The sequence below is a fragment of the Aulonocara sp. 'chitande type north' Nkhata Bay genome, linkage group LG16, assembly GCF_057382095.1.
Source record: "Aulonocara sp. 'chitande type north' Nkhata Bay isolate Kocher_YH1m ecotype deep benthic linkage group LG16, A_spYH_male_GT1.1, whole genome shotgun sequence".
NCBI lineage: Eukaryota > Metazoa > Chordata > Actinopteri > Cichliformes > Cichlidae > Aulonocara > Aulonocara sp. 'chitande type north' Nkhata Bay.
Window position 1 is genome coordinate 11643593 of NC_141359.1, and position 26102 is coordinate 11669694.

Below are 26102 nucleotides of genomic sequence, written 5' to 3' on the forward strand. Positions count from 1 at the left end.
CAGTGTTTAATGGTACATTCATTATACCCGCGCAAACTCCCCTCCTCTGACCTCCGTTGCGACTCAGGAAAGTCACGTGTCGATGACGTGTACGTAAACAAAGGCTGAACCAATCACAGTCGGTGAACTCCGGCAGCTGACAGTTACTTCCGCTTGTCACGGAGTTGTGTTGTCAAAATGGGACACGACAACCACCACCACCACTTATCTCTGTGTTTTTGCGATTTAATGAGGTATGTGTTGCTTTATTTGCAGTTCAGTGATAAAATGGTGTACAAAGAGCTGGTGCTAAACCCCCCAAACAAACAGGAAAAGTATTGTTGAGACACGCGACAAGCTAACTTTTGCTTAACTAGCAGCTAGCTGACTTATCATTAGCCTAATCAACAGTAATAACAGATTTACTGTCGCCTGTCCGGTTGTAACGATAGTAACAGATTAATAATTATCTTGAGTAGAGCTTGTTTTTAGTGTCACACATTGCCAGTCCTCTTTTTTCCGTCCCTCCGCAGGCTGCTGTGGTCGCTGCTGGTGCCATGCCTCTACCTGAGCCTGATCCTGACCCTCGTCCTCCTTCTGCTCCTTTTGGGGGTCCGCATGTGGCTGCAGGGGCGCCGCAAGGCCCGTCGGGCTCAGGATGATGGCCCGGCGGTGGCTTTCTTCCACCCCTACTGTAACGCGGGAGGAGGCGGGGAGCGGGTCCTCTGGTGCTCCCTGAGGGCCCTCATGCACCGGTAAAATGTTTAAAAATAATTTTAAGGGAAAGTATGTTTCATGTTTGTTGTTGTTTGTAGGTTGGCGAGGAAGTCACTTCTCTTCCAGCTCTGTCCTTGATTTCACAGCTATGTTTGGTTGAAACTACCTCTACTATTGTCTCCAAGACCCACAGACCATCTAGTGAGACCATTTGATCAGCTTCTTTGCTCTCTAGCAAATAGTATAGTACAAGTGACTGCTTTTAAAAACATAAGCTGACCCTCAGACCACAGAGATAAACCCTAAGTTTAAACACTAATGTAGAGTTTCTGCCTTTATCCCAGATATCCCGGCGTCTCCTTTGTGGTTTATACGGGTGACCAGGGAGTGACGGGTGAGCAGATTCTGGAGGGAGCCCGGCAGCGATTCCACATCACGCTGCCTCGATCAGTCACCTTTGTCTTCCTGCGTCACCATGTACTCGTGGAGGCCAGCTCTTACCCTCACTTCACCCTGCTGGGTCAGAGCGCAGGCTCAATGTTCCTGGGTAAGATCTGGGCTAAAATGGAGAGACTAAATAAATTCAAGTACTTATTTATATTACAGTAAGATTTTTTTTCTTTGATTTAATATATGGGAACAAGATGATGTATATTTCTAACATTTTCTTTGTAGTCTCCACCCTATTTTGCTAACGTTTCTGCAAACATGAAACACATGATGTGTATGTGATTCCTTCATATAGATGTGATCCAGTGCTGTGGATCATATGTCTTTAATTTTACTGAATTTATTCTTTTCTGTGGGATCAACAGGTTTGTAAGTTGAAGTGACGCAGTGTGTGTGTGTGTGTGTGTGTGTGTGTGTGTGTGTGTGTGTGTGTGTGTGTGTGTGTGTGTGTGTTTTTTAGGGTGGGAGGCACTGACGGCCTTCGTTCCTGACCTGTATGTGGACTCGATGGGCTACGCCTTCACCTTGCCGATCTTCCGCTACCTGGGAGGCTGTAAAGTGGCAAGCTACGTTCACTATCCCACTGTCAGCACCGACATGCTGTCTGTGGTCAGAGAAAGGAACCCAGGGTAAAACTGCATTTAGACACAGCTCCATTTAATCCAGAGCTTCCCAAAGTATTAGCGCCCACACAAAGGCAAAGCAGGAGATGAAGCATAGCTGAATGTGTTTCCAAACCAACTTCATTCTAAGCCAAAGACTAGAAAATATGGTGAAGCATGTCTGCCCTTTGGTTTCACCTGCACAAGTGCCGAGGTAGGTCTCCCTGCAGAATTGGTTTTCCCTTCGTCGGGAGCAGCGCTGCGCTCTTCAAATCACGGACAAACAGTATCCCACATTCTTGATTTTTAGTTCACAAACACTTGTTGTAATGACTAACTACTCCTGACATTTTGGAGATGTTAGCTCTGTATACAGTAAAGTTACAGTGGGATACAAATAACATCAGGCTGATCCTGCCACGATTTCTTTCCCCGGTTCAAACAGTATCCCACAGCTGTTGATGTTTTTAAACCCATTTTGCACAGAGAGGCATTTTTTGAGAAGTGTATTGATAGCAATGTTGAATATTATTACACAGGAACTAAAAACAACTACACGTAAAATAATCACACCGTGACGCCTCTGCCTTTCTAAATGGAGGGACAGTAACTGCGTGTGTATGCAAGCGTGTAAAACCTGCAGATAGTCAGATTAACATTTTGTCTCTATCTGCCATTCTGCAATTCATCTCATGTAAGCAATAACGTGGCGCACAGCGTGACGTGAAAAAAGGCACATACCTTTGACGTTGCGTGAGGAACTCAGTATTCCTTGTCCACACTAAACGCAAAAAGGGAGTTTTGAAAAAAATCGCAGTTTTCAGTGATTCGAAACGCTGTTTACGTTTGGACGGAACAGCTGCGTTTTCACAAATACCCGTGTAGGTGTGGACGTAGCATAAAAGAGTTAGTAGTTTATTTCATTGCTACCTGTAATTTGAGTGGTACTCATGGACAGAAAGAGTAATTGAAAAAAAAATCATCCAGCCTTTCTGTAAAATGAAAACAGAGAATTGCTACGTACACGATGTGTTCAGTGTGGAGTGTGTTACTAGATTTGCCCTAAGCTATTCAGTTGTGCTGTATGAAAGCGTCCCAGGCATTTGAGGCTAATCCAATCCTGACCTGTAAATGTTCTGTTGTGTGATTACTCTTGCCCAAAAAAAACAAAAACCTTACCTTTCATCTTCGTCTTTATATTTCAGATTCAACAATGCTGATTTCATCTCAAGAAACCCAATCCTGAGTGCATTGAAGGTGGTGTACTACTGCTGCTTTGCTCTGCTGTACGGCCTGGCCGGCTCCTGCAGTGACGTCATTATGGTGAACTCCACCTGGACGCTGGGACACATCCTCGCTCTGTGGCGCTCTCCGAGCCGCACCAGCATTGTCTACCCTCCCTGTGACATCAGGGCCTTCCTAGATGTCCCGCTGGAGGACGAGGACGAGATGGAGGGCTGGGAGGAGCTTGGAAGAGAAGAAGAGGACGGCGGCAGAGGGGACAGGAAGCGCCACTCCATTGTGTCGGTGGGTCAGTTCAGGCCAGAGAAGGATCACCAGCTCCAGATCAGAGCATTTCGCAAACTGCTAGACAGGAAAGGGGACGGCCCAGGGGGGAGAGAGTCTCTACGGCTGGTGCTGATTGGCGGATGCAGGAACCAGGAGGATGAGGAGAGGGTGTTGATGCTGCGGGGACTCTGTCAGGAGCTGGGCATCGCCGACTATGTCGAATTCAAACTTAATATCCCCTTTGAGGAGCTGAAGAGAGAGCTTGTGGACGCCACCATTGGTCTGCACACAATGTGGAATGAACACTTCGGCATCGGTGAGGACAGCATGTGTTACTAAAACCGTAAAAAGTATTTCTTTTTCAATAGTACTTACTACACAGTTTTCCACAGAAATGACCCAATGAAAAACTTAACAGTACGACTTTTGTATCAGATCAGCCGGTCTGAACATTAATCCTCAATCTTTGTCTCCAGGTGTGGTGGAGTGTATGGCCGCAGGCACCATCATTCTTGCCCACAAGTCTGGAGGTCCAAAGCTGGACATCGTGGTGCCGTACGAAGGCAGGCAGACGGGCTTCCTGGCTGACAGTGAGGACAGCTATGCAGCTGCCATGGAAACCATCCTGTCGTTGTCACCAACCGCTCGACTGGAAATGCGCCGTAACGCCAGGGACTCTGTGGAACGATTTTCCGACCAGGAGTTTGAGTCTTGTTTCCTGGCTGCCATGGAGCCTCTGATGGGTACTCTAGAGCGATGAGTTAAAACAGATGAGGTGCCGAGTCCACCAGGGACCAGAACGTTGTTGGTCTTTTAAATAGTGCTACACACATATATAGGATTGAACAGTGAGGGTCATGTGTATGTTTAAAATGGCTTAAGCTTGAAGGTTTAAGTGTGATGGGGTGGATCATTTTCAGCATAATAATCTCACAAAGCAAGTCAACATCATCAAGACACATTCGGGGTGGACACCCAGAGAAATAATTGGGATGAATAAACAAAACCAACAAAGAGTGTAGGACTGTGCGTGTGTCAAACTTGTGTGAAAGTCTTCAGTGACAGCAGAGCTGGAAGCACGATGATGGGAAAAAAAATCGGGTGAAAAATCACATTCTGTTCACCTCCAAACTGAGTCATGTGTTCATATGACTTTACATAAAAAATTACAAGACACCTTGAGGTTCAGGAAATATCCTCTTTAATCTCATAATTATAGCTATTATTTATGTTCTCTGTCATATTTGCTCCAGGAACAATTTAGGCAATCTGGAGATCACCTGGGTTTTGTTAGGATGTGCAACAATGGACACTCATAAAAGCTAAAAAAAAGACAACAATAAGGTGAGGTCATCGGAAGGTAAAGCTAGGTAACAATGAAAAAGAACATTAACGGAGTTCTCACATAAAGACGAGAGAGGTGTTAACATTCCCGGATGAACGTTTAATTCCCGTGATTTATTTTCATCCTCATATCTTTACAGTTTCAGATTGGATGTTATCCACATAACTGCTTCGCCCCATATGTGCTAACAACCTTTTGTGATTAGTAAACTAAAAATACAGATCGAATCTGGTAGATAAAACTCACAAGACACATGCAAATCCAACAGCTCTAAAGAGCTTTCACTGTTGGTGGAGCTAAGGCTTCTGTGTTCGTGCTAAGCTAAGCCACACTTGCTGCATCTCTGTGCTGAAGAGAAAACTGATTGTGAGAAAGACCACAGGAACACTCACGTTTCTCAAAATGTATTTCGTTAAATAATTTAATATTGCGGGGAGAGTGACATTCCAAGCTCCAACACTTTTAAGCGTGTAGAAGTGATTTATGTCCAGTTAATACTGATATAGTTTGATTTTATTTTTTGCAGTGGTGTGATGTTAGCAACATGCTTGTAAATGTACGTGAAGGGAAGGGTGGAAATGTTGTCTGATGAAGAATTTCTTGTAACGCTTTCTGTGTGCACAAGAAGCACTTAAACCCACAGGTTTGTGGTTTTAAACCATGGCCAAAGCACTCTTAATTTAAATGTTTTTTCAGCTGTTGTATTCCTGTTTGTGATGAGGTCCAGGCATGGAAATATTATTATATGTAAAAGGCTGACTAACCTTTATTTTTAAAGATGAATTAGAACTATTTAAGTCTGTCCATGTAAAAAGGCTGTTTGGAGTTTGTTTCACTTGCAAACTGCAATTAAATTAAATAATGCTGCAATAAACGAAACACTTCAGATTTGTTGTGTGCTGCCAGCCTGTTGTAAAAAAAACACACATGAAATAAACGAGACGAGATATCGTGCGCAAAAGTAAAACATTACCAAACATGATTAAAAACTCATCTGTTAAATGTCATATATGAGACCTGTACTATGAAGCCAGTTTAGCTGCTTAGCTGAGTCCTGCGGTCCATCACCATCAACCAATAACATGTCAGTGAAATAATGTCATATTATAGTATCATGGAGTGTCCGATAATTCCCATTTGTATTAATTTAGTAGTGCTTTTCCCCTCTTACAAGCCAAAGTGCCTTAAATTTCACAAAAACTCTTGTGCTTTTAATAGTGTATGTTTCCTCACACACACATTCACGTAACTGCACATTATTCAGGCTTAACATCTTATTCCACTGGGCTATTTACTGGAATAGGTTAAAGATAACTGAGAAAGTGTGACTTGTTGTTACGCCAGATAAACAACCTAAATTAACAACAATCCTTCACAGAGTCATGTATTCACATCATGAAAACAATCACTTTTTATTATCAGATTCCAGTTACTCTTACATTTTTTTCCAACTCTCACAAAATCAAAATGTTAAAGTTTGCAGGCGGTTAAGGAGTCTGAGGCTGCTCGTTTGAAGCTGTGGTATGTTGTCTGTGGGACTCAGGCTCAGCAGGAAATACCTTGAACGATCCCGCTTCTTCACTTGAATTCTGGACCTCTGCTTGGATTTGTTGAGGATCTCCAGAGCTCACTGCACCTTCATCCATCTCCTCCTCCATCCTATCAGCTAGTGGTTCGCGTTCCTGCTCCTTTTCGTCTGAGCTCGTGTCCTCCATGACAAACAGGTTCCTCATGGAGTCTGCCACTGCTTCTCTCAGCTCATCCTCTGACTCCTCAAAGTTCCTAATGAGAAAGAGTGGAAAAAATTAACACTTAATGACATGTAAGAGTTTAAAAACAAACACACATTGACCAAAATGTTTGATGTAATTAAGTAAGATTTGTGATGTTGCAGAATTGTACACTGCTGAGTAAAGATGGGTAGAGGCTTTTCGACTCGCTGCACATTGTGGCTCAACCTCTGTGTAGAAATGTGACTAAAAATATGAAGCATTGCAAAAATCATTGCTCAATGTAAAAAGTAACTTTGTTGTCTATAATACATTCATATCTTATATATCTGGTATTGTTCTATTCCCCCCTCTGAAATTCAGAGACATGTAAAGCTCCGCGCTGTTACATGACGAGCAACACTGACGAGCAATTTTTGGTGCATTTTTTCACTAAATTGTTCTGGAATTTATGACTAACGTGTCCAAAGTTATAGTTGACAATCTGATTCTCTTTCATTTAATCCTCTAATTCAGGGGTCCCCAATCCCAGTCCACGAGGGCCGGTGTCCCTGCAGGTTTTAGATCTCACCCTGGGTCAACACACCTGAATCACATGATTAGTTCATTACCAAGCAACTGGTCCATCAGCTGTGATGGATCAAGGACACATCTAAAACCTGCAGGGACACCGGCCCTCGTGGACTGGGATTGGGGACCCCTGCTCTAATTTCTGTACAATACTGTAATAAACTGATATCTGATAACTGTAACTCCATCTGGTTCAGCTCACTGTGGCAGCATGGAGTAAAAATACGCAGTATATTTAGAATGTGAACAGAAGGAAGTGTTGACTTACGTGTCATCATCATCTGACCTCGGCTCCAGACGCTCTTCATCCATCTCCACATCAGACTCCTCCTCTCCTTCACCATCCCTTTCCTCCACTTTGTCCAGGTTAATTTCCTCCTCTGTTCCGTCCTGCTGTGTCTCTAAATCTTTTTCACATTATAGACATTCCAGGACCACTGAGAACAGCACATTTCACCCTTTACACTGCTGGTTTCAACACCCATCAGATGTGAGTGTGTGATGTCTCACCTGTGGCCACTGAATCTAGAGTTGATGATGTGAGCTCAGCCTGAGCCAGAGCTCTCAGCAGGGTGTTAGGGGGCTCGTCAATCCACTGCCTACGACCTGCCACTTCCTCACCTTGTCCAATAGATCGACATTATTCAGAGAAGCAAAAACCGACTAATTGTAATAAACATTTTGAGCATCACCACCCAGCTGTTCTGTGGGTATGCTGCACCTTGTCCAGCCTCGACCGCCGTGTTGTAGACTGAGTTGATGTCCATGTTGCCGAGCGCGTTCAGCAAAGTCTGAGGAGTCCTGTTGCTCCACCCCCTCCTCCCCTGTAGCCAATCCTTGAGCTTCAGCTGTGCTCCTTCCTGGAAGGACAGAGTTCGATTCAGTGGATCCACTTCCTGCATGGAAAAGGAACGTAAGAGTGAGAAGAAGATTGGCAGTTAGAAAGATACTAAAGACTATATTTATTATATTTATATTTATTTAATTAATTATTTCACCTTTTCTTTTATTTGGCTTTGATTGATATCTTGTGTAATTTTATTATATAGTTCCTATGTACAGCACTTTGTGTCAGCTGTGGTTGTTTTAAAGTGCTTTATAAATAAAGGTGATGATGATGATGATGATATCTTCTGTCTCTCACCTGGTCATCCTGTTTTCTTCCTTCCTCTTCTTTCTCCTCCTCCTCCTCGTCTTCCCTTAGCTTTTCATTATCTAATCGGATCTCAAACATGATTCCCCTCTGTAGACGTCACAAACCCCCAAAAAGAGCAAAAGATACAGTAGTCTTCAGTGCTTCAGATGTGTCAACAACTTAAATGCCACTGTTGAATCTGGAAAGGTCTTCAATATTCAAATAGTTTGAATGCAGGTATACAAGTAGAATTACTGGACTAAACCTCTGCAGAATTGTTTTTGTTGGTATAAACTCACTTTGTCTTTTTGTTTTCTCTCCAAAGCTCTCATCTGGTCTCTGTTCTCCTCTCTGATCTGCCTCAGAGCTGCTTCAACATCCTGCAGAAACCAGACACAGAGAAAACTACAGTTATGAATTCTTCTGTAGAATGAATATTGTATCCCTAAATATGTGTGCAAACACTACAGTGATTGCTTTAAAAATAAAGCAGAATATACTGTCAGAGTATGGTTATAGGGTTGTAATAGTTCGTGAAGATAATACAGGTATATGCCATGCAGCCACAGGGTGTGATTTGCAAGGAGAATGGACCTTTAATCGATCTACAGTACAAACAACACTTTGTGCACTGGCAACGCTTTGATAGTTGAAATGATATTGCAAAGACGTGAACAATCTGGATTCTGTTCTGTTCCAACTTGTTGTTTCAGAGTCAAAACTATTACATTATTAATATAAAAAATTAAATAAAAAGATTTAGAGTGTCACATTTTACAGGACATTCAATACAAATATTTACAGTGGGTGTCCAACGCATGCCTGGTCATCTACATCAGCATTCCCTAAAAAGGTGAGATCTATAGTCTCGTATTTCATTCCATTGTATTCATTCAGTTATGCACGGTGTCTGTTGTCTCACATCCTGCAGTTACAAAGCCTTGATGTGAAGAAAGGCTACAGTTTGTTAGTTTGGCAGCTGATGGCGACGCTGCTGCGATGGGCTGTTAGAGAGGAACGGTCAGTGGAAAGACCAACCCTAACTTGACCATCATACACTGCATTCACAAGTTAGAGCCTGCAGTCCATGATGGTGCAGAACATGTTACAGAGATATTTTCACATATTTATGAAGTGTTTGTTGCTGGTCTGAATAAATGTAAAGCCTTGCCCCTTTTCCTCTCTGGAGGTTTGCATATATGAGTAAAAGAGGGGCACTGCACTGCAAATATCACGCTACAGGAAAGCAGAAAATTAACTGGCCTCTGAAAGAAATTAAATTAGCTTTAGAAAATTGCTTTATATTACTAAAATATCATCAATATGAAGAAAGTATTTGTGATTCCTATCCAGTAATCTATTTCACCAGTGCAGGTGCTGCTTCCTGGGGCTCTTTGTTGTCGACAGATGGTTCTATGTCCTTGGATTGCTCCAACACAAAGGTCTCGAGTTTGTGTTGTGGCCTGGCCTGAAACATGACAGGATGAAAATATGTTAATGCTCTTCATTATTGACTGAGAGTTGCTATTATGTGTATTTTCTGCAGAAGGTTGATTCAACCTTTGAAGTGACCCAAAGTGTAAAAGGGTAAGTTCAAGAGTTCAGGAGTTTGTACGTACCTCTGCTTCAGCTCTCATCCTCATCTGTTTCATCTCCAGGTGATATTGCTGTCTAATGAGATCGAGCTGACGTAGGTACTCCTGCAACCACACACACACTCTAAAAGCTACTAGAAAACATTCCTAGGAGAGTTTTTCTGCATTTCTTTATTTCTGTAAACACATTTTTGTCCTTCATTTAGATACTAAACATAACTGCTCACTTTAATGGCTGCTGTGTCTTGTGAGTGTGTCCCACCTGCTGACCCCCTTGTCTCTTGTCCAAAGGCATATGTTGGTGTTCAGGTTTGCCCACCTCCTGCTCTTGACCACCAGGTTTGCTGTTGCGCTCAGCTGTACATGGACGCAGACCCTGAACAACAGAAAAGCGAAGGCTAAAGGTAAAAGTGGCTAATCGTTGTGAAAACTGTGCCACTTTCATTTCTTACAGTATAGTCTTACAGGTAATAAACTCTACTGTGCATTAGTACAGTTTAATAGTGAACAGTTTTGATGTACTTGTGTTCCACTACACTAACCACAACACTACAGCTCCGCTTATAGTTAATACACTAATAGAAGAGTAGATATTCCAGCAACAGTGTGTGGAGGCACAGAGCTTAGTCCTACCAGCTGTTTCTCTGCTCTCAGCTTGTAGTCGTTGGCCTCCTGTCTTCTCTGCAGGTATTCATTTCGAGCGGCAGCCACACTGACAGAAGAAGATTAACTGTTACTTTAGTTCAATTCAATTGTATTTATATAGCGTAAAATCACTGAACAGGTGCTTAAAGGTATTTTATATTGAAGGTAAAGACCCTACATGGGTTACAGAGAAAACACCAACAACTAGATCACTGTCTTTGAGTAAGCCTTTGGCGACAGTGGGAAGGAAAACTCCCTTTTAACAGGAAGAACTAGGCTCAGGGCATCTATCATGACCTGTTGGGGTGAGAACAGGAAGACAGGGCAGGACCGTTCTTCTCCCTTGCAAAAAACTCTTATCTACTTGAAAGCTGAACAGCTGCTGACTGTTTTTATGAGTCGCTGCTATTTACATAAAGTGTGCTGCTAGGTCCTAGTATGAGTGCAGTTCCAAATTTATGGTCGTCTGGATGAAGGCTGGTCTAGTTTTGGAGACTTTTCCCTGATGCTAGGGAATCAGAGCTAACCAAGAAGATATTTTACCGTTTTATCCCATTTAAGTACTTAAAAAGAACCTTTAATGGCTGTATGTACAGCTGAAACAAATCATCCATTAATGAAGAGGAACTCAATTGACAGCTATGCTACTGTAATGATAGCTGGATGTACTTTCTATCCTATTGTTTTTATTGGTTGATTTAATTTAAAGTTTTTACAGAAACTGTTTCCTGAATAATTGTTAGCTACAGGTGTACTGGTCTTTGGTCACTCACAGCTGATATGGTTCCACAGAACAAGGAGCAGCTTGGTCTTCACATTGCTCCTTTGGTCTTTCCACAGGAGGAAGAGGAAGAACATCCTCTTTGTTCCTCCTCTGAAAGGCATCCAACTGGGCGTGGTAATGCTGGTAATGGCTGACAGGCTGCTGACCATTAAACCTGTAATTAATATTACATATTATACATGCATGATAAACCATCATCATTAAGTGAAGCTAATGGTTGATTAACCAAACCTGAGATCTGTATCTGTATGAATGATAAGAAACATACAATAGAGGTATAAGAAAGTACATCCTTTCAATTCTAAGGTTTTACATATCAGGACATAACTTGATGAGCTCTGGAGACTTGATGATGATGATTTAAATCAAGCACATTTGATTAGCAGCACATGGCTGCTACTTACCCACTTAATTCCCTCTGCATCAGCTAAGGGTCTACTTTGTCATACACTGCTTCTGCATTTTGGCTTAATTTTTGTTAAATATATAATGACATGGTGTAATTTGTCTATGTTCAAATCCAGTCTGGGGACTTTCTGTGCAGAGGTTACATGCTTTCCCGTGTCTGTGTGGGTTTTCCCTGGGAACTCCGGCTTCTTCCCACAGTCTAAAAACATTCTTGGGTTTAGGCTAATTAGTGATGCTAAACTGGCCATACATGTGAATGTGAAAGTGAATGGTTGTCTGTCTCTCTGTATTAGCCCTGTGACAGACTGATGACCTGTCCAGGATGTACCCCAGCTCTCACTGTATGAAGCTGGGATGGGCTCCCCAGTACCCCAACCCAAACTTGAACTGGATAAGCAGAAAAAGGATAGATGGATGTAATATGTCATGTTCATATGAGGCTGCGGCTAGCTATTATAAGCTCTAATTTTTTTTTACAGATCATCTTGAAATAAGATGCACTTAAAGCTGGTCAGGTTACACAGCTGTAAACAGAAGTGTCAATATCAGGCGGGAATAGGACCAAAGGAGTTACTATGCGTTCACATCATTCTGAGCAAACCTTTGGATCCCTGGAAACTCTCTATTGGCTGCTAGTTGTGCTTCTCTACGTTGAGGAGGCTGCAATTACAAACAAATGCAGTATTAATACAACAGAAATACAAGAAAAACTAAAGAACTGTATTATACCGACTGAGCTGTGCTTCCATTGCTTTACTGCAGCTTTGTTAAAAGAACAAAGAATTCCAGTAAAGCAAAAATCATGCTTGGGTGATACGAGCTCTACTCCAAATCTGAAAAAGCACCTACTAGCTAAGTACAGCAGTTCCACACCACTGGAGGTACAGTAGTTAAAAATAAGCTAGCAAGTCAAGCAAGTCATTAACCGCTGAAACTTACAAAGTTACTTTTTTATGGTGGTAATCAGTGAAACTGTGGATATTGTTTCCATGTTATTACTTTATGGTGGGTGGGTGTGTAGGCTTTGAGAGGGACTTTCCAATCTGGTTTAGCAGGCACTCGCTTGTTGGCATTCCCCGGCCTCTCGGCTACTCTAGCCTTCTGAATCTTACCTGGAAAACATGAGAATCTTGAGTTAGAATAACAAGGAGTGGGCTGTTTTTTGCTGTCTGTGAGCACAGAGTCACACGCTGTGATTGTTGTTGATGGTCGCTGTCTCACAGATAAAGTTCACTTTTCTTGGTTTCTGTGTTTTTAATGTGTCACTTTCACACATGACATAAATGTAGGTTTATACGTGTATACAGTGGGGGGGGGGTTTACTGCTTTGACAGTGCATGCAGTTTTTCATGCACTGCTTTATCGATTAAAAGAAAAAGACTAAACCACTCACACAACAGGTAAAAATAATGTGCAAGTGTTGAGACAAATAAGTTAGGTAACCATTGTGAAGGAGAAAGTGAAAATAAACACCCCCTCAGTGATTTGTCCTTGGGCTGTGCGCTGATGTTATCAAAACACAATGTGAGCCAGGATGTAAGGTGATTACATTTAGTCCAATCAGGTTCCAGCTCTTCCCCAACAGTTACTGAGTGATACGAGCGGACAGGAGTTTCCCTGCAGCTTATCAGATGTGTTGAAGGACAGTCGTGGTGTGGGTAAGCTACCACTGGGTGTCACTACAGTATACACAATTGAAGACTCAGAACAGAACTGAAATTATTAAGAGATTCTCTTACTGCTCTTATACCTGAAGGCTCTGCTGATGTTTATCTAATACAACTCTTAGTGCTTGTACTATAAAAAGTAATGCAAAAAGTTTTGGAAAAAAACACTCCTGCATCATAGACAGTGACTGGAAAGACACCACAGGGAATTATGTTTGATATGTGCACACAGCATACAGAGGCATCCCTACAGCTATGCTTTATGTTCTTTAAATTATTTTGAAAGTAAATTAAAACATATAACCATCAATAAACACATCAGACTAACATCTGAAGCCCCTGAATTCGATCTGCACCATAACATCATGGTCCAAGTCATAATGAACTATCTTGAGCAACACAACAGAAAAAGAAGTACAAGCAGAAGTATTGCAGCAGATGGTCTGGGCTGTAAGGAGTCTTGACCTCAACATCATGGACACAGTCTAGGAATAGAATAGGCAGAAGATACTGACAGAACCTAAATCAGAAGGGGAAAAAAAATCAAAGCATGTTTTCCAGGAGATGTGTGAGGGAAAAAAGCTGCCTTCCAAGTAATTTAAAATTTTGTATTGTAAGTCCAGCTGCACCTGGTGTTTTTGCTGCTCCCCCTCTTGTTTTAACTGGTTGAGACCCCACAGCTTTGTTTCTATGCAACACGGTGTGGCTAAACTCCTCTTGCATCACCTGCTCACACACAAGAAATCACAAAAACAGAAGCAAACCTGCACATTCATATATGTATTTATCTGTCAGAGATTTTTATGACCAAGTCAATACCTGGAATTTACAAACATTTAAACTAACACACTATATCATTTTATGTAATGTGAGATCTGTTTGAATTCATGACCCGTGAAGTTCTGTCTGAAAAACAAAACAATTCCTGAAATCTGAATTATCTAAAATCTCAATTAATCTCAATTAATATTTAGTAATGTTTCAATCTGTTTGACAAATATATTGGGCACTGAAAAAATATTTTAAAATATTTATAACTAAGTAGTTGTTTAGTATTATGCCCATATAGTACTATTTTTTAAGAAATTTGTTTGCTGTGCTTGTATGATCTTGATTGATTGATTGATTGATTGATTGATTGATTGATTGGTTTATGTGTTTGATTTTGTTTCATGAATTAGTGACAGTGCTAATATTATCTTATTCCTAAACTATCTTTTTTATGTTGTAAACATGAACAATTTCCTTTTACTGAGACGATTTGATGACATCAATAATCTGTGAACCAATCTGATTGCAAACCTGAGTATCCAGGTGTTTGCTGATATGTTTCTCCAAAATAGGACGTCGGAGGACTGAAGTGACTGAGGGACGGTCTCGTGGGTTGACCTGAAAAAGAAAGAAAAAAAATGTTTGCTTTCATGTGTATGCACAATTAAAGTACAAACTCAGCGCTTCCTGGGAGATCCAAAGGTATTTTTTAGCAAAGACACACCATCTCGGTCTACCAATGCAGTCTCTTTCCTGTAGGAAGCATCCAGACTAGCTGCTCCAAAGTGACATCTTGGTCGCATGACCAAACCACTTCAGATATTAGCCCAAAGGAGCAGTTGTTCTACTCCCTGCTAATTACAGTCTGACTCATTACTAATTAAGTCTGAGTCAAAAGACCAGCTTCATGTTCATACTTATTGGTTTTGCACACTTGTTTATCTAACTCATATCCACAGACCAAATGAAAAACCTGGAAGTGACATGAGAGTGTCTGACCTTAAAGAGCTGGGTGACCAGCAGGCGTAGGTCGTAGGAGTAGCGGCTGGGTACTGGGCTGTAGCGCCCCCTGCAGATTTTACTGACAAGCTGTCGCAAGCTGCTGGCCTCAAACTGCAGGAGACAAGTCGACACAGGCACACACAAATACCCCATGGGATATATATATGCAGCACACAGAGAGTTCATGTAAATGTCTCTACTTTGGACGACCAAAACAGATTCTGTGTCAGTTTCCTATTCTGTCTAATTCTGATTCTCTTACTGCACTCCTACACAGAGGCCAGCATTGGCGTAAGTGTTAGCATTAAGACAGCATTAGTGAAGCTGAGTGTGTGAAGCAGCTTTGGGTGTGCAGGGCGTTGGGCATCTTACTGGATGTTTTAGGGTACAGAGTTCATACAGGACACACCCCAGAGACCAGATATCCCTGCAGGAAGGAAACACACACACACACACACACACACACACACACACACACACACACACACACACACACACACACACACACACACACACACACACACACACAGACCAAGGTTAGAAGGAAAGATTTCAAAAGCAATCGGACATCATTTTAACCACATCAACTTTCTAGTGAGACATAGACTTTATTACAAACCACTCTCACCTCAGTGTTGATTTTTGGGGGTTTTATTTACTAAAGTGTGTTTGCAAAGCATGTTAAATTATTATTTCTGATACACCTCACCTGTATAACTCAATATTTCCTTGTGAAACTTAAGTTTCCAGTCTGCTTGAGCTGAACAACACCACAATCTTAAGAGCACTGAAGCAGCTAATCAGAGCATAGCTGCCAATAGTAAAAATTCTTTTCAGGCATTTGCTTTCTTGGCTCAGAGCCAAGCGTGGGTGTGGGGTGTTTGTCCTCTCGCAGTTTGGTGGGACCTTTTAAGCGTTGAGAAGTTAAAGGCATTTCTGTCTTCTTCTGAAAGGACAGCTTAGGAGTTTGGAATTAGTTCATGTCAGTAGGGGTGTCAGCCATGAAAACTGTGTGTGTGTGTGTGTGTGTGTGTGTGTGTGTGTGTGTGTGTGTGTGTGTGTGTGTGTGTGTGTGTGTGTGTGTGTGTGTGTGTGTGTGTGTGTGTGTGGGAAAGAGGAAGGAACTTTGACCTCAGTTGTATCAAAATAAGACTGCAGAAGAGTGCAGCAAAAACACAAAAAAGAATGGAGGAAGGACGAATCATCAGCTTGAGATGTTGCATGTGTGAGTTTGCTTTTGGCAGGCCTGTATGTGTCTCTCTGTGTATGTGTTTCAACACATTGACACGAGTGAAGGTGCTGCAGCCTGAGCAGATCATGACTGGAAGATTACAGCACCGTGCTCTATTATTACACCCACAAAGCTAATCCACAGCCACAGGTTCTAGCAGGGAACCTCCTCATTCTGGCCTCAGCTATTTGTTTAAACCCTCCCACATCCAATCACAGCTTAGTCCCCAAAAACAAGGTGTAGCAGGGATTTCAAGATCACAATGATTTCACCAATGATTTCCTGGAACAAAAAAAGGTTTTAGGCTTCAGTGGCTGATTCCGTGTGATGCACGCTGCATACTTGTGTTGCGGTTTCCTCAAGATAAAAATGTCTTAAAAATAAAAGTCAATTTTTGAGACAGTAAATTTTAAAACAGAGCAATTTAAAAACTGTGTTCTTCGAAAACTGTGGGCCTTTAAGGATAATAGTTTTAAGGGTTAGAAGGATTTTTTACTTTCAAGAGACTGAAAAACATAGCAGAGGACTGCAGGGGACTGTACTATGAAGAAGGAAGTTTGTACTATGAGGTTTTCCTGTACTCCAAAACAACTCAAAAACCTGGGACCAAAACTAAGAAAGATGATAAAAACTACATTGTGACATACTGTTTCATACTACAACATTTAAAAAAGCAAATATTCACATATAAATTATCAGAAAATTCTTTTTATGTAGTTTCCTACATAAGCTGCTCCTAATAAACAGACGTTACACTCTGGCTCCACTGCTAAAAAGTTAATGACAGATCAATTTATTTGTGCAGACATTTAGCTGTCTGGTTTCAGAGCTGAACACAACTGGAGCTTCAGCCCCACACATGTGAGGTACAAAACAAAAACACAGTTTTACCATATCTGCTCTATTTTTGTGCCCCTCCTTTAATTGGTTTGTATAACTTTTTCTTTAAACATTAAATTGTGGGCACAACAAGCCTCTGTAGCTTATCATGGAATAAAATAAATATCCAAAAAGAGGTTATATTATGGAGCTTACTGGTTGCACAGGTATAACAGAACAATCTGAACAGTATGATATATATATATCATACTGGCAACCACACATACATACGTCTTGTTGTTATAGGGCCGATTCTCACAGATCTCTGGGGAGAGGTAGTACGGTGTCCCAACACAAGTCCTGGCCAGCTCCATGGTACTACACAATGTACAGAAACAACACTATTAGGATAAATAAATTAACTGTAAATACAAGTTTATATGCATGCTATCAAAGAACATACACTAAATTACTAGTGGTCTCATAAAGCAATATGGGTGTTTTTCATACAAATGTTTTTTTAGTAAGGGCACTCAGTGAAAACAGTTGGTTGAGGCAAAGTCTTGAAGGAAGCATTTGTTTTTGTTTTTTTGGTCAGCCATGTAAGATGGAAGTCATCATTAGTGGTGACGAGAAACATTAAATATATGTTCTGGAGAAAAGCAAATGAAATGACTTTCTGGAAAAATGTAAACACAAACAAGACCAAACATAACTTTAAACTGAAGCTCCTTTTGTCAGTGAGTCAAAATGTAAGAACATGAAGCTATGAACCTAAGTGATCAGGAAAATATGTATCATAAGTTATCTAACTGGCTAATTAGATTGTAGAAAACTTGTTTCTCTTCTTTACAAAGACTAACACGTAAGTCTGGTGTTTATTTTTTAGCCATTTTCACCTGCTCACTGGTTATTTTCTCTTTTATGAATTGTTTTTATGGGAAAATCCCAGTAGATCATCAGATTTTGAGGTGCACCTAACAAAGTGGTTGGTGAGCGTATATTCACCAGTAATTGGGACACGGTGTTTAGACCAGTGTTTGTGTGAATGGGTGAATTTAGCATGTTGTATAGATTGTTTTGAGTACTCCAGGAGAGTAGAAAAGGGCCATATAAGAATAAGTCCATTTACCGTACATTGCCTGCACTGAGATTGAAGAACTGGATTATCAGAGCAAACTCTGCTGTTAGAAAATAAATCATATGTAAATGCAAGTTTTGCAAAAGCTTTAATATAAGAGCTTTTAGCCTTCTCCCCTATCCGTCTAATGTGAACCATTACTTTAATTATCTGCTGTATTTTGTTACTGGGGAAAAAACGAAAAACACATTCGAGTTAATTGGCAACTAAGCTTAATGGACTGCCATTAAAGAAGCATGGTTTGCACAAGTAATAGCATTTTATAGGCTATTCTATATTGTGCTGGGAGCCAAACAGAGTGCTTTCAGCCCTGGGGTAATATGATGACATTTCCTGGTACCTGTTAGGATTCTGGCTGCTGCATTGTGAATGAGCTGAAGTCACCCTACTGATGATTTGGATAATCTGGCAAACAGAGCATTACAGTAATCTATCCTACTCGATATGAATGCATGGACCAATTTCTCAGAGTCAGTTTGAGACGATATTGATGCGATTATCAAAACTGAAACCCAGAATGACTGAAAGACTCCAGACTTGCTCACTGAGAGAGACAGAGTGGATAAATACGAAAGCATTTTCTGTCTCTGACTTTTTGGAAAAACAACAAATATTTCTGTTTTGTTTCTATCCAGCTCTAGAAAACTTTCCAGACATCAAGCAGTTAATGTCATCAGTGCAGCTCATTAGTTTGTGAATGGAGGTTAGTTCATCAGAGGAAAAGGATAAGCACAACTATGTGTCATCTGCATAAGAATGGGAGGATATCTTATGATTCTTCGTGATAGTATCAAGTAGGAGTACGTAAAGGTTAATCAGCAATGGACCAAGGACTGAGCCTTGAGGATCCATCCATCCATGCAATCAGGAACCTGACCTGGTAAACCCACTGTGTCATGAAGCCTTTGAATTAGAATGTCGTGGTGCTGAAAGCAGGAGTGAGTTCAGATAGAACTAAAACTCAGACTCTTTGTGAGCCATTATTGATGTTTATTGATGTTCTTTTTATTTTTTAACAGCCCTCTGTATCTTTAGCACCATTATTACATCCATACAATATTGATTGTAAATAAGGTTAGTACGTTGTTAAAGCAGGCCATACAAAAGGCGTCATACGTTTTTGTGCTCTGAGTGGATTTGAACCCTGATTGGTACTTATCATAAAGACTGTTAAATATATATTTACTCAGTTGTTTGTAAACAAATTTTCCAAATTTTGTGAAAGGGAAGAATAAAATATTAGAAAAGGGAAATTATGTCAATATTATTTTTCTTAAATAGTGGTGTGATTATTACATATTTTAGAGAAACAGGGAAGATGCCAGTATGTGGAGAACTATTGATACTGACTAAATGATTTGTAAAACATGAGCTACAAATTTGAATAGTTTCATGGGAATGGAGTCAAGGAACAAGGTGTAGGACTTGATGAATAATTGCTTCCTGATCTTTAAAATTTAAAGCTGAGAATATGAGGCATTGCTAGGTAAATTACTGTAACAGACTAAGATATTACCTATGATATCATGAACATTGCTCTTGTAGAAAGAAAGAAATTTGTCACATTTATTTATTGAAAGAAATTCAGTTGGTATGGTTTTGGAGAGATTAAGTAGTTTGTCAGTGGATGAATATAGAAAAGCAGTATTAAACTGGTTTTCAGTTCAGAGATGTAGAGTTGTCTGGCTAATTTAATTTTGTGTATCAGTAAAATATATTTTTATAGAATAAAAAATTAATTTGTAGTTATTTTTTTTTTCTGTATTTTCTCTCAGCTCTCCTGCAAATCTATGAAAAACACCAGATAGTGATCTTGAAGTGAAGCTAAAGGATAAATGAATGTCAGTCGTACAAGTGGAAGCTGGCTGAACTCCTACAAAGCGTAAATCAAAACCTGCTGGTGGCTCTCATGAAAATCAGTCAAAGAATATTCTTCGGCATCAGGACTCATTCTCTGCGAGCCATGATTTTCTGCCCAAATGTTCATCAAACGTCCAATTGCTGAAACATTTTAAACATGTTTGCTATTTTCAGTCATGTCTAAAAATTATTGCATGCACAGACTGTTATTTACAGGACATGGATGTGTTTTTATCATTCTCTGCAAGCAGCCAAAAAAACTACAGACAGACCATTATTTCCACAGCCATTTGTTTACATGTCCGGGACGACGGTTTGTGGAATGATAATCAGTTGTTTGGAAGTCATCCATGTTTTACAGAGGGCTCAGCGACAGACAGCTGCACAGCTGTGTGTGTGTGTGTGTGTGTGTGTGTGTGTGTGTGTGTGTGTGTGTGTGTGTGTGTGTGTGTGTGTGTGTGTGTGTGTGTGTGTGAAGATGACACTGACTTACTTATTCAACATTCTTGCGATTCCAAAGTCACCCAGCTTCGCTTTCATCCCTCCGTTGGTTAGGAAGATATTCTAGACCAGAGGGAGAGCAAGAATGAAAGGATGTCTGTGTTCAACAAGGATGGCACTAACATTGTGTGTGTGTGTGTGTGTGTGTGTGTGTAAACGGATAAGACTGATGATAGACAGTGATGGCCATGAGTAGTCTGTGGTCAGTTGTTTTGAGATATTCTTGGAGCTGGCATACAGCAAGGTCTTTGTTCAATGCAAAGCTGACCTCAGGACAGTTCAGCTGTACAATACTGTGCAATGATAACACTAGATAATTATAAAACTCAACCTCAGTCTCTGTGGGTAATGTTTACCACGTAAATGTCCAATAATGAATATAATGCATGATGTAAACTCTGCATTGTAAAGCTCAGGTAAAGTGATGGTACTTGTTCAGTTTGGTTCTGACAGGTGACTGTGATCACAATCCTTGTCTTTAAAAATGATAATCAGACTTACATTGGTTGTTGTCAGGACACAGACTACAGAAATAAATAACAGGTCTCGTGCATTTCTTTCACATCTTAGTCCAAAATCTATATGTAAATCATAAAAACATATAACTGTTCATGAGGAGGTGAATGCATGTGCAAGTTTGATCACTATTATTTGAAAAAACACCATTACTATATAAGGCCACCTGTTTTGTGTAATTTGTTGAAAAGTTCAAAATAGTTTACAAATACTGAACACAGACAGAACAGCTTGTTTTGAATGAATTAGCTTTATATGTGATTGCAGGCTGTAGTGAAGCAGGTTAAATACTTGAGCTTTGATGTCTCTGTGGAGAATCTTCCGGTCATGGATGTGTTTGAGGCCCAGACAGATCTGAACAAACCAGTCGACGATCTAAGAAACATGCAACTGTTTTATTACTGTGACATTTTCATATGGATAGAGAGCAAATTACCACCTAATGAAGAATATAAATGAAAACCTCCACAATTAATGTTCCGATTAGGCATAACATTGTGACCACCTGCCTAATATTGTGTTGGTCCCCCTTTTGCTGCCAAAACAACTCAGCCTAACAACCCATCGAGGCATGAAGGTGTGCTGTGGTATCTGTCAGCAAGATGCCAACAACAGATCTTCTAATTGTTAAGTTGCAAGGTGAGGGCTCCTTGGATTGGACTTGTTTGTCCAGCACATCCAGATGTGCTGGACAAACTTTGATGCCTCACAGAGACATCAATGTCCAATTGGTTTGAGATCTGGGGAATTCCGAGGCCGAGTTAACATGTTAAAACCCTTTGTTGTGCTCCTCAAACCATTTCTGTAACCATTTTTGTTTTGTTGCACATTATCCTGCTGAAAAGGCCATCCGGGAGTACTGGTTCAATGGTGCGGTTGGTCTGCAATAATGCGTTGGTAGGTATCTCATATAAAAGTAACATCAACATGGATGACAGGACCCAACGTTTCCCAGCAAAACATTTCACAAAGCATAACACTGGTTTGCCTTCTTCCCATAGTGCATCCTATTGCCAGGTGTTCGCCCAGGTAAGTGAGTCACACACACCCGGGCAGCCACATGAGGTAAAAGAAAACATGATTTGTCCAATGAGACCCCGTTCTTCCATTGCTTCATGGTTTAGTTCTAATGCTTACGTGCGTATTCCTGCCACTTTCGGTGGTGGGCAGGAGTCAGCACGGACACCCTGACTGGTCTGCAGCTATCCAGCCCCACACACAACAAACTGTGATGCTCTATGTATCTACAGTGGCTTGCAAAAGTATTCGGCCCCCTTGAACTTTTCCACATTTTGTCACATTACAGCCACAAACATGAATCAATTTTATTGGAATTCCACGTGAAAGACAAATACAAAGTGGTGCACACGTGAGAAGTGGAACGAAAATCATACATGATTCCAAACATTTTTTACAAATAAATAACTGCAAAGTGGGGCGTGCGTAATTTTTCAGCCCCCTGAATCAATACTTTGTAGAACCACCTTTTGCTGCAATTACAGCTGCCAGTGTTTTAGGATATGTCTCTACCAGCTTTGCACATCTAGAGACTGAAATCTTTGCCCATTTTTCTTTGCAAAACAGCTCCAGCACAGTCAGATTAGATGGACAGCGTTTCTGAACAGCTGATCTTGCCACAGATTCTCGATTGGATTTAGATCTGGACTTTGACTGGGCCATTCTAACACATGGATATGTTGTTTTAAACCATTCCATTGTTGGCCTGGCTTTATGTTTAGGGTCGTTGTCCTGCTGGAAGGTGAACCTCCGCCCCAGTCTCAAGTCTTTTGCAGACTCCAAGAGGTTTTCTTCCAAGATTGCCTCGTATTTGGCTCCATCCATCTTCCCATGAACTCTGACCAGCTTCCCTGTCCCTGCTGAAGAGAAGCACCCCCAGAGCATGATGCTGCCAAACATAGCGTCTTGCATTTTGGCCAAAAAGTTCCATTTTGGTCTCATCTGACCAGAGCACCTTCTTCCACATGTTTGCTGTGTCCCCCACATGGCTTGTGGCAAACTGCAAATGGGACTTCTTATGGTTTTCTGTTAACAATGGCTTTCTTGTTGCCACTCTTCCATAAAGGCCAACTTTGTGCAGTGCACGGCTAATAGTTGTCCTATGGACAGATTCCCCACCTGAGCTGTAGATCTCTGCAGCTCGTCCAGAGTCACCATGGGCCTCTTGGCTGCAAACTCCTGTGAGTTTAGGTGGACGGCCTTGTCTTGGTAGGTTTACAGTTGTGCCATACTCCTTCCATTTCTGAATGATCACTTGAACAGTGCTCTGTGGGATGTTCAATGCTTGGGAAATCTTTTTGTAGCCTAAGCCTGCTTTAAATTTCTCAATAACTTTATCCCTGACCTGTCTGGTGTGTTCTTTGGACTTCATGGTGTTGTTGCTCCCAATATTCTCTTAGACAGCCTCTGAGGCCGTCACAGAGCAGCTGTATTTGTACTGACATTAGATTACACACAGGTGCACTCTATTTAGTCATTAGGGATCAGGCAATGTCTATGGGCAACTGACTGCACTCAGACCAAAGGGGGCCGAATAATTATGCACACACCACTTTGCAGTTATTTATTTGTAAAAAATGTTTGGAATCATGTATGATTTCGTTCCACTTCTCACGTGTGCACCACTTTGTGTTGGTCTTTCACGTGAAATTCCAATAAAATTGATTCATGTTTGTGGCTGTAATGTGACAAAATGTGGGAAAGTTCAAGGGGGCCAAATACTTTTGCAAGCCACTGTATGTAACCAGCATTAACATTAAGCAATCTGAGCTACAGTAGCTTGTCTGCTGGATTGGACCACACAGCCCAGCCTTCGCTCTTCACACGCATCCATAACCTTGTAGCTGGTTCACCACTGTCCCTTCCTTGAACCACTGTTGATTAGGTACTGACCACTGCAGACCAGGAACACCCCACAAGAGCTGCAGTTTTGAAGATGCTCTAACCCAGTCATCTAGCCATCACAATTTTTCTCCAAACCTTACACCTTGAGGGCTCTTGCTCCCTAATATATCCCAGCCACTAACAGGTGTCATGATGAAGAGATAATCAGTCTTATTCACTTCACCTCTCAGTGGTCATAATGTTATGTCTGATCGATGTGTGTTTGTACTGTTATTTCTTGCGTGCAGTAATAACAGAGACTGAATGTCCTTCAGTGTGTTTGTGAACATATTTCAGTGCAAAACTATCACAGTGAGGAAAATCTGATCAGCCTTTATCAAATAGCTAAGGCCAGGGTGAGGTATACCTGCTCCTCAGTGAAAGGAACTCCTCTCTGTATGTTGATTTTCTTCATCAGATCTCCTCCGTCACAGTACTCCATCACTATATAAAGGCTGCCTCTCTCTATACAGACATCCAGAAAACACTTTAACACTGATATAAACTGATACATTACATCTTCTACTCTGAAGCCCACACATACCTTGAAAGGACCGGATGAAGGTGACAATGTTTGGATGTTTCATCTTTGACAGCAACGTCACCTCTTTATTGGATGATTCCTTTTCCTTTGCTGACATCTGAGCAGCAAAACACACAAAAATAAAAGGAGTAATGTGTTCTTGGGAAAAATACTTCTAAATAAGCACTAAATATAGTTTAGAATTGATCACTTGAGCTCTAATGGTTTTATCTGGGCTGCAACTAACCATTCATCATCAGTGCTTTTCAATGTAAGTATATTATTTACTGAAGTTACTCTTGTAACAAATAACACTTAAGCAACACGATTTTTAGCTGAGAGATGTAGAATGTCTCAAGGGCTGTAGTGACATACAAAAGACATAATCTAATGTACACAGTGAGAAAGACAGCTTATTTAAGACTTGTCTTAGTCTATACTGACTGCAGAATATGAGTTGTTTTACCATAACCTGATTCTACTTCAAATTAAGCTGGTGCCTGTATATTAGATAAGCTTAGTTTGTGCTTGAAGCATACATTACAAAGCTGAGACACTACAAAGCTGCTTGAATGCATGTGTAAGTCACAGAGAGCAATATAGTGTGATCGTTTTCCTGATCCCAGGCAGCACTGCAGGTAGTGAAACTGAGCTATGCTGCTGTACCTTCCTGAGGCTGATCTCTTTGACCACACACTGTGTGTTTCCACCTCCCCCTTTGTCTTTGACCAGGAAGGCTTTTCCAAATGCACCCTGCCCAATCTGTCTGATAACCTCATAGTCGTTCATTGCCCCTGGAAGACAATATGAGGGGCAAACAGTTTAGCTGATGAAACACAAACTCACTGAGACTGAGTAATAATGGAAAAAAAAAAGTAAAATAGTAAACTTTTTGTTCTCATTTTAAAAATTAATGAAAATGTTAAAACGGTGGTAAAACAAAATAAAATAAATGCGTGTAAGCTATTTGCCTATGCCCTCGCCTTAAAAAAACGAATCAGTATTATTAACCCTTTCATGCATGAATTATGGCAACCTCAATCAGGATTTTTTCTTTTGAAAGTATTTTTATTCATCTTTAGGGCATGAAAAAAGATTTTTGAACTTCATTTTTTTAAAACATGTACTATTCAAAGAGTTTTTTACATGTCCACGTAGGTGGAAACCTTGCTGACCAGTGGGTGGCAGGGTATGGAGCGACACATCAGTGTCCAATGTAGTGGTTTATGTGCAAGTATACCATCAACACTGACACAAATACAAGAAAACAGACTTTGAATAGCTGTCCACTGTTGTGACCACTATGCGTGACAGGGTTAAACAATTTGGAATAAGTTTAAACAACTATTAACGCCTTCATTTTTCTTAATTATTAAGTCGCCGTCGAACACAGACGGAACTAAGGCCGTTGCCATGGAGACTGAAACACAGTCTACTAGCATTCAATTTAGCACGTTTAACACAAGTTCACCAAAGAGGAGGACAGTGCTCACTTTTTCTCTCTTATAGCGACACAGAAGCTCTGCACTTACCCTTTCAAAAGTAGCAAAAGCAGAAGTCACATTGCGAAAGAAAACGGCTGCAAATTACTTATAAAGTCATTAGAGGAAGCGCTTGTCTTCAGAAGTGTTGAACTACGGTAAGCGCGAAAGGAAACCACGCAGAATGCTGGGAGTAGTAGTTTTTGTAGGCGAGTTCGCC

The 26102-nt window shown here is 40.9% G+C and overlaps 2 protein-coding genes across 3 annotated transcripts; one reads left to right on the forward strand and one right to left on the reverse strand.

The window, feature by feature from the left end:
* LOC147311085 (GDP-Man:Man(3)GlcNAc(2)-PP-Dol alpha-1,2-mannosyltransferase-like) lies at nt 1–5526 on the forward strand. Its single transcript, XM_086266380.1, has 6 exons — nt 1–233; nt 513–734; nt 1041–1243; nt 1607–1775; nt 2954–3573; nt 3734–5526. Exons 1-6 carry the CDS (start codon nt 178–180, stop codon nt 4015–4017), a joined length of 1554 nt encoding a protein of 517 aa, XP_086122506.1. The 5' UTR covers nt 1–177; the 3' UTR covers nt 4018–5526.
* Nucleotides 4247–26100, reverse strand: nek5 (NIMA related kinase 5). Of its 2 annotated transcripts, XM_086266378.1 has the most exons (24): nt 25934–26092; nt 25068–25195; nt 24423–24519; nt 24246–24343; nt 21269–21352; nt 20454–20524; nt 17251–17337; nt 15282–15336; nt 14907–15020; nt 14439–14525; nt 13766–13862; nt 12469–12581; nt 12071–12129; nt 11051–11215; nt 10266–10344; nt 9895–10008; nt 9657–9737; nt 9404–9505; nt 8337–8417; nt 8047–8145; nt 7624–7798; nt 7413–7523; nt 7171–7309; nt 4247–6384 (listed from the first exon to the last, which is right to left on the reverse strand). In XM_086266378.1, exons 2-24 carry the CDS (start codon nt 25188–25190, stop codon nt 6090–6092), a joined length of 2526 nt encoding a protein of 841 aa, XP_086122504.1. In that variant the 5' UTR covers nt 25191–25195; nt 25934–26092; the 3' UTR covers nt 4247–6089. The 2 variants fall into 2 exon arrangements, with proteins under 2 accessions (XP_086122504.1, XP_086122505.1); XM_086266379.1 differs by lacking the exon at nt 4247–6384 and having other exon boundaries at nt 7203–7339; nt 25934–26100.
* Between the last annotated feature and the right edge of the window lie 2 nt (nt 26101–26102).